This window comes from Chrysemys picta, chromosome 18 (genome assembly GCF_011386835.1).
Source record: "Chrysemys picta bellii isolate R12L10 chromosome 18, ASM1138683v2, whole genome shotgun sequence".
Classification (NCBI taxonomy): domain Eukaryota; kingdom Metazoa; phylum Chordata; order Testudines; family Emydidae; genus Chrysemys; species Chrysemys picta.
Window position 1 is genome coordinate 23,756,161 of NC_088808.1, and position 19,468 is coordinate 23,775,628.

General features: G+C 45.1%; 2 protein-coding genes across 6 annotated transcripts in view; one reads left to right on the forward strand and one right to left on the reverse strand.

Annotated features, from left to right (window-relative positions):
* PSMB7 (proteasome 20S subunit beta 7) overlaps positions 1–3,776 on the reverse strand; it is a 39,545-nt gene extending 35,769 nt beyond the window's left edge. Inside the window, exons 1-4 of the mRNA XM_005279397.4 lie at positions 3,617–3,776; positions 3,085–3,178; positions 1,949–2,046; positions 1,151–1,291 (exon numbers count right to left, since the gene is read on the reverse strand). Of these exons, the coding sequence (XP_005279454.1) occupies positions 1,151–1,291; positions 1,949–2,046; positions 3,085–3,178; positions 3,617–3,678 (395 nt within the window). The 5' untranslated portion in view covers positions 3,679–3,776. The remainder of the gene's footprint in view (positions 1–1,150; positions 1,292–1,948; positions 2,047–3,084; positions 3,179–3,616) is intronic.
* Positions 3,777–7,526: 3,750 nt separating this feature from the next.
* LOC101950234 (kinesin-like protein KIF14) overlaps positions 7,527–19,468 on the forward strand; it is a 43,788-nt gene continuing 31,846 nt past the window's right edge. For all 5 annotated transcript variants that reach the window (XM_065572591.1, XM_065572595.1, XM_065572592.1 and 2 more), the window contains exons 1-7: positions 7,527–7,666; positions 11,007–12,085; positions 13,228–13,482; positions 13,988–14,075; positions 14,806–14,904; positions 16,177–16,229; positions 18,996–19,026. In XM_065572591.1, coding sequence (XP_065428663.1) covers positions 11,022–12,085; positions 13,228–13,482; positions 13,988–14,075; positions 14,806–14,904; positions 16,177–16,229; positions 18,996–19,026 — 1,590 coding nt within the window. In that variant the 5' untranslated portion in view covers positions 7,527–7,666; positions 11,007–11,021. The remainder of the gene's footprint in view (positions 7,667–11,006; positions 12,086–13,227; positions 13,483–13,987; positions 14,076–14,805; positions 14,905–16,176; positions 16,230–18,995; positions 19,027–19,468) is intronic.

The window sequence follows — 19,468 nt, forward strand, 5'->3', positions numbered from 1 at the left end:
GTGGGGCTATTTCAGAACCAGATCATTCAAAAACTCTCTCAGCAATAGACAATGCTACTAAAAATACAAACCTCAGCCATTAGACCCTTAAGTAATTCAGCAACTAATTGTATCCTATGGTGTGTGTAAATACCTAATCTACCTTCGTATCTCCTTGCAAAGCTATATTTGAGAGGACAAAGTTGTAGGGGGAAATGGGAAATCCTAATGGTTTTGATGGACTTTGTATTTTCCTCTCCATCATGCCGCCTCTGCCTTCACTGTTTGGCTGGGATAAGCGATCCAAACAAATTGAGGGAACGTTGGACTAGCAGTAAAGGAGGGTCTAGTATTTTTGTTTGTTTTTCCAGTTTTGCCACTGCCTCTGACCTTGGATCAAGTTATTCAACTTCTGTCTTATTTTCCCCATCTTTAAAATGGATACAACACTTAGCTACACTGTACCTCATAGGTGGAGGATGTTTAAATAGTGCTTGTAAAAATCTAAAAGCACAGTCTTGTGTCAAAGGACCCATGGGTGAAGGGCGCTTCTGAGGTGTCGTAGTATTACTGACTGCATAAAATTGTTGTATTCAATTGTCATCACTTCGTTTCAGTCCTCTGATATCAGACTGCGCTTTTAAATTTACCACATATAGTGAACAAAATGGAAAGATAACTCATTGTTTCTTTGCTTCCGTCTGACAAAGCAAAATGAACAAAAGTGCATGGCAGTTTTATGATAAATATTTATATACTTTCTGACTTCGGGTCAGTGTCTGCAAGAAATTTGCAGTACTGTTAATATCTCTGTAAAAAAACACAAACACTGATATTCACTTAAAGATCGAAACTACAGAAAGCTGCCCAGCTGCCCTGGAGTTAAAAGTAAAATTTCCAGCTTTAGTAAAATTCTCAATCTGATAGCATTGGCTTCACTTTTTAGCTGGTTATAAATCTGAAAGTAAATAGTGAAAATACACTTAGGTAACTCTGCCTTGGCTACAAAGGCTGTAAAATGTATTTCTGTAGTTTACCCTGAAGGAGGTTGTGTTCATTAATCACATTCCTTTAAGTTAAAAATGTATCTTCCAGTTATCCATTTCTCATAAACTGAAGCTTTATCCAGTACCAACATTTAAAAAATGTAAGAGTGAATTCATGGAGTTACCTGAAAAGCATCTGTTTGAGCATTCGGTTAGCTGTGACAACTCTCGGAAGCCGTCCAGTAGACAAGGAATGGAGCTCCAGATTGGAAGAGATCAGTTGAGTTGTCATGTCAGTGTCTGCAGCTGTTCCAGCACCACAACAACTGGAAAACATTTTTGGTAAGTTACCAAGTTTAAAACTCTTAAACATTGTATTTAATGAATGTCCCTCTTCTTTTAGTCGCTAAAAGTGGAACTGACTCTAACCTACCATGAAGTGTAAAATAGGCGGATACCAGCTATTCAGACAGATAAAATTATGATTACTTTATTTAATGTTAGATTTTCATTGTCTCCTCCCCTAGTTTGCTTTGATTTAATCAAATTTACGTAACTGTTATAGTTTCCTGACCCTTTTAGTATACAAAGACCACTCACACACATTCAGAGGTAATAGGCATTTTCTTTGACGGAAAGAAGTATTTCCAATAGCAACTGGAGGGTAGGCTGTTTCACTGCTTCATATTTAGATACACTCCTGCAGTGTTTTTTCAACCCAAGCATTACAGTCTTATGCTGGTGCAGGAGAAAAAATTAAATTGACAAGATACTAAACATGAAACTAGCTAACCTATTTTCATTGTCTGGCATGAATGACTACCAAAAGGAAACAAACTGCATTACTGGTGAAATTAACTACCATTTTAAAGTTCTCATTTTTAATCTGAGGTATTAGCAATAAGGCGTACAGTTTACAAGAATCAACACTAAACTTACACTTAAACTTTACTTACTGTAAAACTGACAGTTTTAATACTTACTAGATATTAGGAGAAATGAAGTGTATTTTTGAACAGTTCTTGTCAGCAACAACCATCCCCTCAGTTGCTCTTGTATCTGCTCCAAGGACTATACCATCCTACAGAAAAGGTGAGATACTTAGGATCAAAACTTTTTTAAGATTTAACATTATTTTACTGCTCACGTTACAGTAGTCTGTAACATGCAATGGCAATGAGCACTGTCACTGCCTGCAATTCTCACAATAATAATGTACCCTCAGAGAGAGACAAAAGGGTAAATACTGGGCTGTAGAAGAATTTGTAATTGACACAAGTTCCCGTAGCACCAAAAAGGCTCTGTCACCATCAAATATACAGCAATGTAACAGGAAAGGGCAAGCATACTAAACAGAGCTTCTGAGTGAAGAGAGCTGACAGAGTAAGTCAGCAGCGGACTGAATGTAGTGTTCAGCTGAGGAAGACACTTTTGGCACTTTCCAGTGAGGTGACTCTGGCTAGAGGACCTTACTGGAAGAGGTAAGATTTCATGTTATTTTCCAACTAGTTTTCATATTGTGTGCATCACCACAGTATCTCTTGCCACCTGAAGGAACAGCCAACCCAGATTACAGGCCACCTGTTGCCACAGCAAGAGTGTGGAGTTTGGGTTTTAAAGTGCAGTGACACAAGAGACTAAAAATTACATTTTATCTCTAACTTCCAGATAAAATATGCTCTATTTACAGTTTAATGCATGATTATTCCTAAGCATGAGAACTGTACAGGCCATCTGGGATATAATTCTGTTTTTCTTAATCATCAGAATTGAAGATTCTGCAAAGGAAATTTAGCTGACTGTTCTCCTGATAAACAGCAAGGGAAAATAGAATGCCGCTCTCTCGTGATGTATTCACTCCACAGCCCCACAAAGAAGTTACGTGGGTCAACAAACAAAATTGGCAGAAACACACAAAGCAGAAGTCTCCCCACATTCACTGAGGGCAAAAACCCCTTCTGCAACAGCTGCTAACCCTGGAAGAGGTGAAGAGCTGAGTCCATTATAAATATCTTCCTGTGACTCTTAGCTGCTCTGCGTTATACTCTGATAGTACAGTGGCGGGTGCCCAAGGACCATGTGCCGTAGGGAGCGAGGTCAATGAGCAACCTAACCTCACCTTGAACACAACTCCAGCAATGGTGGTGCCTGTCTTCCGGGCTGCAGGGAGCCGAAGCCCCTTCTTAGTCAACTCTGCCTCTAGGAGTGCATTCCTGGAACAACGGGAGGAGCAAAAGGGAGACTAAGGACATATGGCACCTTCACCAGCAAAGCTTTCATCTTCTTCCTACACCTCCCTCACCAGTCGGCTGAACTGCCCCATACCAACACCCCCCCCCCCCCCCCCCGCGCAAGACCGGCCCCGCCCCAGTCTGGCCCCCGCCGACTACGCCCCCTGCTAGCCTGGCCCCGCCCCCCACAACACCAACCCCACTCCCCTGCTAGCCTGGCCCCACCCCCGGCCCAGGCTGAGCCCCCTGGATGTGGGGGACGATACGCCCCCCTCAGCTGTGCCAGGCGGGGCTGCCCCACCGCTCAGGCTCCGCAGGCCGGGCTCCCTGCGCGGCTTCCCCTGAGTCACGGCGCCGGCCCGCTCCCCCCTCTAATCGCCCCGGTCCCAGACCCTGCCCCGGTCTGGCCCTGGCCCTCACCGGGCGCAGTTCTCGAAGCCGAAGCCGCTGCTCGGAGCCTGGAGCACAGACACCGCCGCCATCTTCCCGCCGGGTGGTGCTGCCGGAGCGCCGCTGCGTGACTCAGCGAGCGCAGGACGCGGAACGCTTCCGGGTCACCGCCTCGCCCCTCCCTCGCGCCTGGGAGAGCCCCGCCCCCTGACCCGGAAGGGCTCCCGGCAGTCCCCTCCCCCCGTGCCCCGCTCCCCGGCCCGAGCCTGCAGCAGACTCGGGACCTTGGCGCCCGGGCTCTAGTCCCGCCCTGGGGCCGGGCCGTTCGGGGAGCGCGAGCCGGGCTGTACACGCCGGGCCGAGGGGGGGGGCTAGGTGGCTGCTGCCTGTCGAGCGCGCAGGCGCCGCGGGGTCCCCCCCCCCCGGACGTTTTCTCCTCAGCCGCGAGGGCTAGAAACCGTCTTCCCCTTGGAGGCTGAGGGGAGAACCGTGACCGTGAGACTCGGGACAGCATCGTGCGAGCTGGCGGCGCTGCAGCGTCAGTCCGGGCTCCGGGGCCTCTGGCTCTGAGCTGAGTTCAGCGCCGAGCGGCGGGGCTGGGGGACGGCAACTGGTGTCCATGGACTGGCTGTGATTTGTAAACCGGTTTCCTTCGCCTCGTTCATATTCACTGTGTACAAATACCCTCGTAAGGACGGGACCAGGAATAGTCACAGAAACAGCCAGTTTAAGCAGCTATTGCAGGAGGACACACGTTTGTCCTGTAATAATGTCTCTCTGCCCACACTCCGGAGTCTAGGAATTACACTCATCCATTAAGGAAACCGAGCTGAAAAACCTGGGGCAGAGCCGGGGAACCATTGAAAGACTTGTCAGAAACAGACGGGGGGGGAAGAGCTTCGTCACTGCCCTAAATGCCAGAGGCGTCATGGGAAGATGAGGATGAAGGAAACAGACGCAGCTCATGTGGCTTGATTAACCAATCAAAACCTCTCATGTTTTGAATATCAAATAGTCCCCGTGAAATACTCTCAAATGAGCTGCAGACCAACAATGATGCTCAAATACGTACATTTGAGACACACAGTCTGTTCATGGACAATGGAGGGGGGGAGCTAGAAGGGAGTACAGTAAAGCCTCACTTAAAGTTGTCCTGGTTAACGTTGTTTCGTTGTTATGTTGCTGATCGATTAGGGAACATGCTCATTTAAAGTTGTGCAATGCTCCCTTCTAATGTCGTTTGGCAGCCGCCTGCTTTGTCCACTGCTTTCAGGAAGAGCAGCCTGTTGGAGCTAGCTGGTGGGGGCTTGGAACCAGGATGGACCAGCAGCCCCCATCAGCTCCCCTAAGTTCCCTGTTCTGCAGCTGCCCAGCAGGCTATCAATCGGCAGTTCAGCTATCCCTCCCCCCACTGCCATGTGCTGCTCCTGCCCTCTGCCTTGGAGCTGCTCTCAGAGACTCCTGCTTGCTGTGCAGGGGGAAAGGAGGGCTAATGTCAGGGTGTCCCCCTACTCCTGCACCCCACTTACCCCTTCTCCATATAGAGCAGGGAGGGGACACAAATGGAGAGAGCTTAGGGCAGCAGCTGCTGTCTCAACTTCCTGATCCACTTTAAGAGACAGTGCATTTAAGAGTGGGTCAGCTTACTTAAAGGGGCAGTGTGCATCTCGTGCTCTCTTTCCCACACACAAGGTGTGTGTCTGTCTCTGTCTGCTATGCTGTCTCCCCTCCCTCCTGTTTGTGCTGCCTTGATGAGAGGCTACATTTGCAACAATGTGTTAACCCTTGAGGGCTCAGCTGAGTGCTAGTTCATCATTTAGCAATAAGGCATTCCCTGGGAAATATCCCACCCTCTTCCACCCTCTAACTTCACCACCTCAACCAAGCTTCACAATCATCATAGCTGTGAACAGTATTAAATTGTTTGTTTAAAACATATACTGTGTGTATATCTATATAATATATAGTTTCTTGTCTGGTGAAAAAAATTTCCCTGGAACTTAACCCCCATTTACATTAATTCTTATGGGGAAATTGGATTCGCTTAACATAATTTCGCTTAAAGTCGCATTTTTCAGGAACATAACTACAACGTTAAGCGAGGAGTTACTGTAAAGGTGAAAGTTATTGAATACATTATTCATGAATTATTCTCCCAGCTCTAAAAACAAACCAACAACTATGGATGATAATAAGACATGTTCTGAAGAAATGTTGTCAGCTGAGGTGTATACCTGACTATAGGTGTCGTATGCTACAGGCTAAGACCCTGATTCCTGCATGTGCTTAGCTTCACTACCATGAGTAGTCTCTTTAAAACCAATGGGATTGTTTATGGTAGAAAAATTAAGTACATGCATAAGCATTGTCAGGATTGGGACCTAACTTGCTGAAGTTGTAAACCTTACCATGGAGCATGGTCCTATTGAGTTGGGAGCAGGATCAAGTGTGAAGGATCGTAGGTTATCTATGTGGAGCTCTGTGTGCCCAGTGCATTCTGCTCTAAATGGGTGGAGAGTTGAAGGTTTCAGAGTGAAAGATAGATCCAGTAGCAAAGGGTTGGCCACCACCATGTAAGGCCTTTCACAGTGAGGGAACCGAAGTAAAGGGACAAAAGAAGGGTGCTTCTGGAGGTATACCAAAAGAAACGTTGTTTTAAAAGACAAGGCAGCACAATGTTCATGAATTGTGGATGTGCATCATTAATCCGGTTTCATTGGTGGTGCGTGACTCCACCATTTGGGGAGGCTGCGCACACCCGGACTGTGGCCTCCCCCCGAGGCCTGCCCCCACTTAGCCTCCTCCCGCAGAAGCCCTGCCGATGCTCCACCCCGCCCTCCCATTGGCCGGCCGGCTGGCTACTCACCTCTCATGTGCGCCTCCCATGCGGATGGAGCGGGGATGGGAAGAAGCGGAGCCTTGGGGGAAGAGGACGAGTGGGAGTGGGGCCTGGGGGTGGAGCGCAGGCAGGGCACCCACCCTTTTGATAGCAGTGCACTCCAAAGGTGGCGGGCAGGCTGTTTGGGGAGGCTTAGCCTCCCCTGGCCTGTTATACCCATCGCTTATGTCTGGTTTATTTGAATATACCTCCAAAAAAAGGATTTTGTTCACCATTTCTTGCCTCATCCTGCTATCCCCTGCTTCTCACCATCATCTGATCCTGTCTTTCACCCACTCTCACCTGCCTCTCACTTTGGTAAAGACTAAACTACTGGAGGTCTGGCCTCAGCAGCCACCAGTTGCCACTTCCAAGGTGGGGAGGAAAACAACTGTGTCTGCATCGTTAAATCTGATAAATTTATGAGTGGGATTATATGACGGGGTTGCCTGCAGTAGCAGAGAACTGGACTGGATGACCCAAAAGGTCCCTTCCAGCCCTATGTCCTAGCTTCCTATTTATACAGAAAAGGAGAAGGGATCTATACATTTAAAAATCCTCACCCATATTAAAACAAAATACAGGAAAAGCCACAGGTAAAACCAAGAGAGAAATTTGAAATTGTAAAGGGAAACAAGTGATCAAAGGGGGCTATGGAGATGCTTCTAGAGACGGTCAGTCCAACCTGTAAAATGAGAGCAAATAGCATAGGCACATGAAAACCATTGAGTAGAGTAAACTTGATTAAGTGTTAGATCCTGATCCTGCAAAAACTTGCATACACACTGTGAATCGTCTAATTGAAGTCAAGGTAACTACTCAGTGCATAAAGTTAAGCAAGTCTTTGCCGAATCAAGGCTTAAGACTTCCAAGAAATTAACTCTATCCTAGTGATTACTTGTCTGATGCTGCTTTAACCAATCACCGCTGTTGAATTTCTGATACTGTTGTTGATTTGGGAGAGAGCAGCTGCGGTTATTAATCCAGCTGGAATATATCAAGCAAAATAGCCTCCAAAGGCCTTTTGAAGAGGAGAGATGGTAGAGCAGTTTGTGAGACTATAGTGGGGTAGATAAAATACTATCCCCATCTGTTAATTTACATAGTTGTTGTTGTCCCTGTATGGTTTTCTTTACTGGAGTTGCTGGGTGTTTGTTAGCAATGAGAGGTAGAAAATTGTGGAATGCTGAGGCTGTTATTTGGTGGGTAGAGCTTGGTCTTGTTTTTCCAGGTTATGATTTTTATCATGTTGTCCTATAGGTAACTGTTCTCATTTGTTAAATTCAATTAACTTCTGTGTAAGTGTTTGGGAGAAATGCTTCCTGGCAACGAGACCTGATTAGAGCAAATGTACATGATATTCCTATCCTATGTGAGCTATGCACTAGTGTTCGTGGCTAGATATTTCTGCCCTATTGAGCTCATTTTAGCTCTGTGTGAAACAAAATATTCCAGTTGGTCAAAACTCCCTCAAAAGAATGTCTTTCTCTTGACAGAAGACAGTATCATTAGCTGATAGATTAATGTGACTTTGGAAGGCATTTCTTTTCAATAATGTTCCAAAGCTTGTTTGTCCAGCTGGTTATTGGTCTGCTACTTAACAGAGCTGTTTTTGCTAGTCTGCAACTGCTATATAGTGAACGGTATTCAATCAGGAAAGTAACTGGATGGGCTTGGCATTGGTAGCTGTACTTGTACTTAACACTCAGAATGTGCTGCAAACCTCAAGTGTTACTCTAAACCCTGTGAACTTTAAATTTTTATTTGTAGTAGGCATATAGAATAGAAACTATCGAGTATTCACGAGTATGAGTTATACAGGCCAATCTGTTGTGTGTTTGCCAATGTGATGCTGGATTAAGTCTCTGATTTCTATGTCTGCAACAAGTGCCCTCTCATACCTCCCAAGGCTTGTGGTTCTTGCTTCAATGGTTGCCACCATTTTTATTTTTTCCCCTCCCTCCCCCAATGTCTATTTCTTACTCAATCAGTGTGAGTGAAAACTTACTGTTTAGCTTTTAAAACTATTGTTCTTCTTTCAACAGTACTTGCCAAGAGATGGCCTTTAAGCTAGGAAGTATTTAGAGCTCTCTGTGCTGTGTTGAATGTTTAAATATTAATCTTCATCTAAATGCAGCTGTGCACATGAGGCTATTAACATTTGATGAGGCACTTTATGTTGTCTCTACCTGTTCAAAGTAGCAGCTGCATAGCTTCTGTAGAGCAGTGAAAAGAGAATAGTGTGTCCAAATGTGATGATAGTCTTCTTGACGACATAGGAGAGACTTGCCACTTTATAGTATTTAGGACTGACGCTCCTGTACTTTCCTGGAGTTTGGGATGCGAAGGTGGTTTGAGACCCACACGCGCCTTCCAAACAGATGAGAGCGGGGGTGGGACATAAGAAATGTAACCTTGATCTGACTTCCCTAGAAAACTAAATCCATTCCACAAGGTTTGGATCTGGTATCAGTCTGTAACCCACTATGATAAACATGCTTAAAAGAAAACAATTTCCCCCTGTTGTTGAGGGAAAGGCTTGTTGGGTGTGTGAACTGACAAAGTGAGGATTGTAATGAGCGCCACTACATCACTCCTGCCTAGCGAGATGTCTAGATCAAGAATGAATTACTAGAATTGTTATGTGAAATGAGTTTATTTACAAACCCAAAGACGTGAGTGACAGTTCCTCCTTTTGGCAGGAAATGAAGTATAAATCTTGCATGTCAGTCCAGGCCATTGCTGAAGTTTGCTTACTTAGAGTGTGTCCAGAGGAAGGTCTTCAAACAAATGGCCCGGGGCTTGACTGCAGCATGCAGAGTACTGCCTATAATTGGATGAACAGACTTTTACTGAGTGGGTCTGAATAACCCAAGTATTTCCTCCAGCCATGGGCTTTGAGCACCTACTGACTGACCACCTAGTCCTGTAGGAATTGAACTTCTAATGTGAAGCTGGAGTTAAGAACAAATCATTGGTTCCCCAAGAAATCTATTAAAGGTGACAGAGGGACCAGAGAGAGGAAGCAAAGAGGAATGCATTAGTCCATGTTCGGAAGCTAGAGGCACACTTGAACCCTAGGGGATACAAATGCTGGCATTGTTCTAATCTGAAGCTATAGGAAATATCTGCATGACCTAAACTAGTGGCGGGGGGGGGGGGGGGGGGGGAGAGAGAGAGAGAGTTGTGAAAAAACTTAGTTTGCCTCTCCTGCTAGATCAGGAAATATAGAATCTAGATTCTAGTCAAGATTTTGCTAGTGTCTGTGTTACCTTAGAGTGTCTTGTTACCTTTCTCTGCCTTAGTTCCCCCATATTTTAAATGAGTCATGCAATTTTACCTGACTTTAGGGTTGTGGGACACCACTAACGGCCCTTATAAAACACCTTGAGGGCTTTGGGTGACTGATACTACTAAAAATCAGACTTTAGTTAGGAACTTCTTTTGTACTGATCTATCAGTGGCTCAATATGGCTTTTGCCATATTGAAAATGCAACCCTACTAGTACAAACAAACATAAATCATCCTCTTCCACACACACATCCCCAAAACCAGGAAAGAGGAAGGGGAAATCCATTTCAGCCATAGATCTTATCCCTCAATGCACAAATCTCACCTCTTAGTTCATCTTCTCATGCCTCAAAAGCCTGGAATTAAGAAAGCATCTTAGCAAAATGGCCAGAAGACCAACAGGCTGAAATACTGAAGTCTATCTGTGCTTCTAAAACCTTACACAGATGAGAGTCAGAATGCTGCTTTTAGAAGCTTTGTTCTGGCACTCCCATACTTTTCTTCTTTCTTTCTTTGAGGAAAAGAGCCTGGATTCAGTAATGCCTCTTGTGAGTTTTTGAAAGATTAGTTTTAGCTGAAAGGCTTGCTCACTGCATTTTGTGAGGCGTATTACAAGAGAGACCCTTCTTATAAATATTACCCTAGGAGATGTGTGTTATCTGGCCAATGGTCTCCAGGCCACACTCTTGAGTGAGCAAAGATGCAGTTACGAATGATGTCTGCATAACGTGAAGTAGTGAAGGCTGGTCCATATGAACTATAATGAATTCTCCAGTCTATCTACTCTTCCAGCCCACTGATTGATAAAAGGAATGAAACTCTATAGGCTTCAAGAAAGGACTGTGGAGAATGGGCCTGTAGAGATTTTCAGAACTGCCTAGGCACCTAACTGCCATTGACACCAATAAGAATTTGAGACTTCAAAACTCACTGAAGTGCTTGTTAATACTTGGCACTCTAGGGCTTGCCAACGCACATCTGTTAGTGGTGGGGAGGAAGAACTTTTTAAAAATTGTGCACCTCCTGAAGCAGTATTTTGTGTGTGTGAGATTAATAGAAGATGCCTTGTTTGCCAGCATATAGTTGCCAACTCAGGTTCTGAACTGTAAAGCAAAAACTGCTCTTTCACCCCTACTCCGTAGTCTTTGTCAAACTTACAAGTAATTTAAAAAAAAAGTGTCTAGGGAATCATATGGAGTTGCCAGGGTTACAGGTGGCTTTCTAATCTGCTATGACTCTTCTTCTTGCAGAACAGAATTGGAAAAATGAGCAGCGCAGCAGCTCCTTCTCAACTGAAGTCTAAAGGAAGCCTACCCCAGGTTCTTTCCCCAGTGAAACTTCATTCTACCCTAGGTACTCAATCTCCAGGACACCACAGTATCAAGGTACTTACTAATGCTGAAATGAGCAGCTTTGGTTTGAATCCTGAAGATACGATGCCTTTTACACCAGAAGCCAGCCAAACATCTTGCAGACTCCTGCTGAACAGTACTCAAATCACAAACAGCCCAAGAATGAATGCAACATCTCAGGTGTCTGAACGAAGCTTGCATGTCTCTAATCTCTCTCCTATTTCTCTTGAAAAGAATGATAGAGCACCAACCCGTTTTTTAGATGAAAATGTGCAACCAAGAATGGAATGGATGAGCAAAACTGTCACACAATCTCTGTTTCCGCCACTGAAAAGGAAAGTACTTGTAGATAGGACAGAACAAAGTGAACAGGAGAAAACTGTGTCTATTAAAGTGCCTGTTTCAAAGAGGTGCAGCTTCCAAACTAGTATGTCTGATGATCCTCCTCTGATGATGAAACCAGAGACCAGCAAACATCTCAGGCGCTCTCCTGGCCAGATGTGTATTTTGGAAAATGGGCCAAAGGTGGCAAAGAGCAGGTTACCCCTCTCTGTCAAATACTTTGGTCCTTCTCCTCTCAACTGTGACCAGATAACTGAAACATTAGGCAGCAAAACTGCAAAGCCTTCAAAAGGTTCTGATGTCCCTGGAAAGGAAGCTGTTAAGAACACTGCAAATGTACAAAGCCCTGTACACCCTCATGGAACTCCTGTTAGGGATACTATCTACTCATCTATGGATGGCCATGATGAGAACCTGAAAGAGTTGTGGGGGACATTCAGTGAAAGCCAAGTGGTTCAACCTTCTGGCAATGTGAGGCCAGCGTCTGATGGTTCTTCAACCATGGATCTCTGCTGTGAAAACAGGGGGAGCCGTGGCCATGTGAAAGAACAGTGGAGGACCTCTTCCAAAGGAGGCTCTTCTGGAGAGAGCAGTGCCATCAGTGTGGCAGTCAGGGTTAGGCCACTGACCCAAAGGTAACTTTCTAACAGTGCAGTGATCTAAGCCATGAGAGCGAAGAGTCATATACTGAGTTCCAGCATACAGCTAGAATTGCCCTTTCCTTTGCCCTTGCCCCATCTTCTTCTCCAGCCTGCCTCCAGTATGAACATCCAGTGTCCTGCCTATTGGTTCAGCTCCCCAGATAAAAACTGAGCAGTAGAACTTGAAACCACCTCAGACTCTCAATAAATAGGGGCCTAGTTATTGGCTCAGCTGTGCTCATCAGTAACTCCTATTGAAGCCAGTATGATCAGACTGCAGATGTGCTGCTAATCCTCTTCCTCCTTCCATCATCTTCTCTTGGTATCTTTAAAACAAAATAAACTGAGAGATGGAAATTGTAATCTACAACTGTACTCTTGAAATGCCGATGGGCTCAAGTAGCATATTCCAGAGCTGAATTTTGAATGCCTGGGATTTTTGTTCAGCCCAATAGCAAAGAGTTACTTACCTTTACAATTTCAGAATCTGGCTTAGATTTCAAATGCCTCTAAATTTTGAGGGGGCAGTTGACTGAGAGTGGCCTTCTGTTTGGAATCAGACTTAACACTTTTTCTGATGACCTTTCTGGAGGCCAGCAACAAGAGGAGCAGCCTGGATTCTATTCCTTGTGCTGTATACTCGAACTAGACCAGTTGGTGTGCTGTCAGTGTGTACTGAGTAAAGGTACGTAGAAGTTATAGGATCCTGCCTACAGCTTTCTGACTCAACTTGATACCAGACTAGGTGGGTCCTACTAGCTCCAACTCAAGAGTATAAAACTGTTTGAGTATTCTACTGAGGCAGAGAGAGCTGGGGGCAGGAGCAGAGTCGTAGCCCAGGTATAGCCAAGCACAAGATAAAGTTTGGGTTCAGAATATTAATTCTCACATGTCAGTAAAGGCAAAGCCTGAGAAGGTGGTACACTGGAACCATAGCCAATGTAGGCTTTGTGCTAGGAGCAGGGTGGGTACTTCACCTGACTAAACACAATTTGTTGCACTGATAGGAGATGCAGAGTTTAGCATTGATTATTGCATTTGAAATACAGCAGACTCAAACAAGCAGTTGGGTTCCAGCTGTGGCCATTCAAAGTAATTGTCTCTAAAATAAAAATGTTCTTTTTCTGACTTCACAGAGAACAGCAAGTTGGAACAAAATGTGTTGTGTCCCTTTCTGGAAAGGAAATACTGATACATCATCCTCATACAAACAGGCAGCTGACTTTCTCCTATGACTATTGCTTTGGGTCTCAGAATCCAGAGGATAAGGGATATGCCAGTCAAGAAGTAGTATACTGTCTGTTGGCCCAGCCACTCCTAGACAAAGTCTTTGAAGGTTACAATACTTGTTTGTTTGCTTATGGACAAACTGGATCTGGGAAATCTTACACGTAAGAACTCTACTATAAATGTTGTAACTGCTATCTCCAGCCATCTGAGGCTTATTTGAGGCAACAAACTAAATCCAGCCACTTGATCAGAATCTGCCACTAAGTAATCCTTCTCTAGAAAAGTTTAATTTTCAAAACCTTAAGTGGTGAAACTCCTGTAACTCAACCAAAGAGTCAAAAACTGTTTTAGAATGAAGCAAAATCATAAACTAATCTCTTGTAAAGACAGATAGTAACTGTCATAAATAACATCTTTCTAAACTAGATTTTCTAACAACTCTTTAGCCCATAGAATAGTGAGGGCAGTCAGAATGGAATTTAATAAGTATGTTGCATCTGTTTCCTGTCTCAAAGTGAAACACGATGGCTTTTTCTCATCTGTGAGGAGGACTTGTGACTTGGCCAGATGAAATCATTTTGCTATATTAAGGACTAGAGCAAAATTGAGTGTCCTCTTCTGACTAGGGTTTTCAGCACAACTAAACATGGGTCTCCTCTTCAACAGAATGACAGGCTATGCTGATGAGGTGGGCATAATTCCACGATTTTGCAAGGAAATATTTTGGAAAGTAAATCTGACTCAACAAGAGGAGGTAACATTTTGCGTAATAATTTGTAGTAGGAAAGTCCCCAGTCTCTCCATTAGAGCTGTCCAAAAATTGGCCAGGGCACCTTATGGGATTGCCCCTCCGAAGAAGTGGGCAGTAGCCCACGAAAGCTTATGCTCTAATAAATTTGTTAGTCTCTAAAGTGCCACAAGTACTCCTGTTCTTTTTGCGGATACAGACTAACACAACTGCTACTCTGAAACCTCTCTCCATTAATCTGGATGAAATGCTATCACGCCTATAAAACTGTTCTATTTTTAGTATCCACTTCTCCCTGCTGAGGCTTGGATGAAGACAAAATGCATCAAAAAACAGAGTTTTCTGCCTTATGCTAATTTTAATCCTTCCATTTAAAAAAGACTGTTTCTAATAGGCCATGTTTCAGGTATATTGTAGGTAGGTCTATACTAATACTGTTGTGAAGGCTTGTCTTAGCCATAATAGTTCTTCCTATTAGCTGAATTGAAGATAGTGTTTGCATCTGCACTAGTGACCATGGTAAGCTTTAAGCTTATGTAACCCTGTAAATGTGCACTGGGCTATATGGTATTAGGGCCTGGCAATACATATAATGTAACCTTGAGATGGCCAACTACGTAAAATGAGCTGCTCCATTCAGAATGCCCTGTGTTTGAAGGCTAAAATAGATTTTTGAATCCCTTCCCACTGCCAACCCCAGTGCTTGCAAGTGCATTCTTCTCCCTTATTCCAACAGGTGAAACATCGCATTGAGCTGAGTTACTTTGAGGTATACAATGAACGGATACATGATCTCTTAACATCCTCCAAAGATGCTAATGCCAAGAAGAAAGCTGTGAGTTTGGAAAATGTTACATATTTATCTGCAGTACTGAACCCCAGGTGTATGCCCCTCCTTGCTACAAAACTGGGGGCTTGATTCTTCCCTGATGTAACTTCATTGATTGTATGTGGCCTGGGCCATATTGGGCAAGCTTTGCCCTAGAGCTCTCGGGAGGAATTCTCCCTTCTGTTAGGGTCCCTTAGCCAGCCAAGGGAGAATCCCCCTGGTGTGAGCACTGCATCAGGCCGCCATAGGCTGTCCTACACAGGTCCCCTCAAAGCTCAGTGTGAGGTGGGACCATAGTTCTCTGGGCTATGGAGAATCTGGGGCAGGACCAGGTTGTGGCAGGCCCAGCATGAGGTAGAGTTGCCATGACATACAACAACATTCTGTGCTCCCTAAGTTACACTAGGGGTTATTTCAGCCACCAATCTTCCAGAATCCTGAGGGCTCAAGGTGGCTTAAACCTTTATCCTCTTCCAACTGCCCCGTGCCTCCTGGAGGTGTCCCAGAGTCCCACCCTTAACTTCTGGGCAAGGGTGGTGGTAGAGGCAATGGTCCCAAACAACAAGCCTGTCCTGCTAATTGAGGATGACTGGTTTAGTAGCAAAGTGTATCCATGTTTTGATGAGCTGATAGTAACTGTGGGCCACTTGGCAAGAGCCTGCCAGAGACCATGCTTATAGCTTGTTGGTTCCATCTGTCTCAGTTGTTCCAGTTTCCTAGACTAGTCAGGTGACCCCAGGAGGGTCTTCCTCCTGGACTCTATCTGAGCAATCACTAAAATTCAGCTTGGGATGAGTGTCCCTTCTTGGCAGATGCCTGGCATTCTTCTCATTGCAGCAAAAGTTATCCCTGGCTGTGGCCCTTGATGGGGGGGGTGGAGAAACATGCTTGGGAGTTCAAAGGGTTGTGAGTGGTGGTACTCAACCACCTGCATGGGAGAATCACTCCCTGGATCCTGATGGTGGTCTTACTGCTGCATGCTGAAGCAGAGGCCCCACCTGGGACAGTTAATATGGGGATGGGGTAAGAAGCTGGAAGAGTCCATTGTAGTCAGAGCAGACACTACAGGCTTCATTGCTGGAGAGAGAATCCAGTGTGGGAGAAGGCAAGACTTGTAAGATCTCTCCTTCAATCTTTGCTTGGCATTTTCTAGCATGATGCATCTAAATTCCCAAGGTGTCCACCTTTCATGCCTTGCTATTGCTTGTGTTAAAGAAGTAACCCTAATGTAATCAATCTCTCTCTCCCCTTCCCTCCCTCCCCCACACCCCGATATAGCTGAAAGTACGAGAACATCCAATCCTTGGTCCTTATGTAACTGGCCTTTCTACGTAAGTATGGTCTGTTAAATTTTTTTTTTAGATGGTGAAATGGCACATCAGTCACCATCCTCCTGCCTCCAGAATGTATCTGGTACGATTGTCTTACTTTTAAAGAAACACTTCTGTTTAGGCAACAAACTGCAAATTTATTGCATGCTCAGTTGTAAAAATGAAGACTGACTCTACATCTACACTACAAAAATAGCCCCATGGCAGTGAGTCTTGGCGTCCGGGTTAAGACTTAGGCTCACCCTATAGGGCTAAAAATATCCGTGTTAACGTTCCTGCTTGGGCTGGAGCCCAGGCTCTGAGACCTGCCCCTCTTGCTTGGTTTCTGAGCCCAAGCTCTGGCCAGAGCTGGAATGTCTCCACTACTATCCTGAGTCAGTTAGGCCAGGCTGTGAGACTTGTTGCTGTGTGTGTGCAGCGGAGGTCGGGGGGGGGGGAGTTGTTTTGTTTTGTTTTTTCCAGTGTAGGTATACCCAGAGACTTCTGCACTGAAGTCAGTGAGTGGCTCGCAGGTATAACAACAGTTTGTCCCTTACTCTTTAACTTTCCGTTAAAATGAGAATCTTCCTGAATCTAAGGTCCTTCAGGCTTCCCTCTTGGTGATGGGAAGGCGTCTGGAAACTTGGATGCAGACCTGCCCCCACAGGCTTGTTTCCAGCCTGGAACTGGTGTTGGATCTGAGCTTCCGCGACTGCTGCTACTCAGAGCTGAAGTCTGAGCAGAAGTGCAGCTGACCCCTTATCCTGATGAGGCCTTATTTGCACAGTAGCCTCTATCTAATCCAGCTCTAAACGACCTCCAAAACTCTTCCCCTTTGTGGTTGGACCAGTGAGCAGTTCAATTGTGTCCTGTAGGATATAGAAGGTTGCCTTGCTCTCCCACTGGGGAATCAATAGAGTAGGGGTGCATGAGGAGATGCTCCCAATACCTGGATAACTCTGGGGTGCACAGCAGAGAAGCCTGTCCAAAGAGCTTCTTAGGCAGTTGGCTCAAGCTTATAAAGCCTTCAGGGCACCAGGTGTCCTGCATAGTGTTGTCACTAGCAGAGTGTCCTGGTGGAGAGAACCTTCATTGTTTCAAGCGACAAGCAATGTATGTAATGGCTTAACAAGTGCCTTTCAGCTAAGCCATCCTGGAAAACTGACACTTGGTATTAACAGCAGGCTGTCCACTGAATTATAGCTCTTAGCCCAAAGGCTTAGAGCTCTGGACACAAAGATGGGCCTAATTATAGGGACTCCAGACAAGTATCTGCACATGAGACCAAACTCCTTGATACTGATCTAGTCAAATGGGAAGCATTGCACTTGACAACTCCCCAAGGTTTAAGCAGAGGCTGCATTAATTTCAAGGAACTAGTATAAACGATTCTAATCTCTCCAGCCCCAGATGAAAAACTGGGTTCGCTCAGCTCGGTGCTGTGTGTGCCATGTAGCTGAACTGCGCTCTAATCAACATGAAGCATCTTATTGATTCTGCTGCTATGGTTCTCCTCTTAGAATTAACTGGAAAGTTTATTTCCAAGTGAAACAGATAAATACGTAGCACTTGCATTGTGCTTTGTCTTCAAAGCGCTGTGTGAATATAGTTAAGAATTATCCCGACAAGTTAGCAAAACTGAGGCATACGGGTGGTGTTTTGATCATTAACCTGCAACAAATTGGTGGTACCCTTGAGACTAGAACTCAAGGTCTGGACCCATGTTCTCTCGCTTAATCAGTAAACGATTGTTTCTCATACTGCAAGAAGTCTCTTCAGAACTATTGCGGATCCTGCTTTTGAGGGTGTATGTGACTCGCACAAAACAGAGAATGCAACCTCATGGCACACAAGTTGTGCAGTGTTCAGACTGACTGTATCCAGACAGCCTAGAACTAGCTTCTTAAAATCGAAATGAAACTCCTGTACATGGCTCTCAAAGATGTGAAGGGAGTGGCTTGCTTTAGGGGGTGGAAACTGAGAACTCCTAAGTGTTGCTAGTTCTGGATGGTAGCATCTCATCAGCTGGATTCTGAGGAATATATTGCCATTGTTGCAAGGCAGCATGACTCTTATGGGGGAAGGGAGAAAGGAAGCCTGAGATCTGGAAACACTGGAACAACCTAACCACTGTGTCTGCATCTCTTAACGGATCCTGTAGTTAACATTAACTGCCAAACAAGCCCCTGCAGTCCTGGGCACCCAATGCTTGCACAGCTAAGGGCTGTGTTAGTCAGATGGTAAAATCCAGCAGGCTGCAACTCATTGTGGCCTCCTTTTCTAATACAGAAAATATTGCAGGTCCCTCATGTGGCCCAAGAGGGAGGGCTGCCTATTGGGAGCTGTGCACTCTACAGGCTATGCCTCCGTGTTTCCAGATCAGGGTGACCCCGTTGTGGGGCTCCATGGAGCCTGCACTTCAACACGTGGTGTGTATTGTGCTCTTGACTCATTCAGCTAATTTCCCGGCCTGTGCTGGTACCTGGTAGCGAAAGGAGAACATCGTGCTGCCAGATGCTCTCTTTTTAGTCTAACACAGTTGTTTTTCTCTTCTCTTGATAAAGTTAAAATAAACAGTCTCTTGGGTGAATTAGAGGCGTCAAAATTGGATTGGCATCCAAATCGTGGAGCAGTTGGTGGTTGGGAGTCTGGGGAAAAAGAAACAGCAGGCTTTAGCTAGAGGGGACAACAGCTTTATTTCCCTCATGGTCCTCGACAACGAAGCAGATGTCCTACAATTATTATTTTACCTTCTAGTAATATAGTGCCTCTTCCCTATCCTCCCAGGTATGTGGTTGGCTCTTTTGCAGATGTGCAGGTAAGTCTGCCTTAGTTCAAAGCTCTGTTAATGATGCATCACTAGCTCCATCTACTGCTGTCTTCTTCCCTGCATCTTTATTCCTGAAAGTGGCTCATTGGAATCTAAACTAGCTATTTCTGCTTCTCTCCAGTCACCTTTATGGCTGGAAATAAGTGTCCATCCTGTTGTGTATGGACATTAAATATGCCAGAAGTTTGCCTGCTGTCCTTAGCCAGACACCTTTTCCTCCTCCCCTCGGTGCCAGCTGCCTTTTACTTGTAAGGGGCTGTGTCCTATTGGAGATCCCACCGTGCTGTACAGCACCTTGTATGAAAGGAAGACTGTACGGAAATGCAAAATATTAAGAGCTTAGTTATTTTTCAGGTTGGGGAAATACGTGGGGGATGGGCATTATTTGCCTAATGGCAATACCCAAGATCAAGTCCCCTTTATAGTAGGT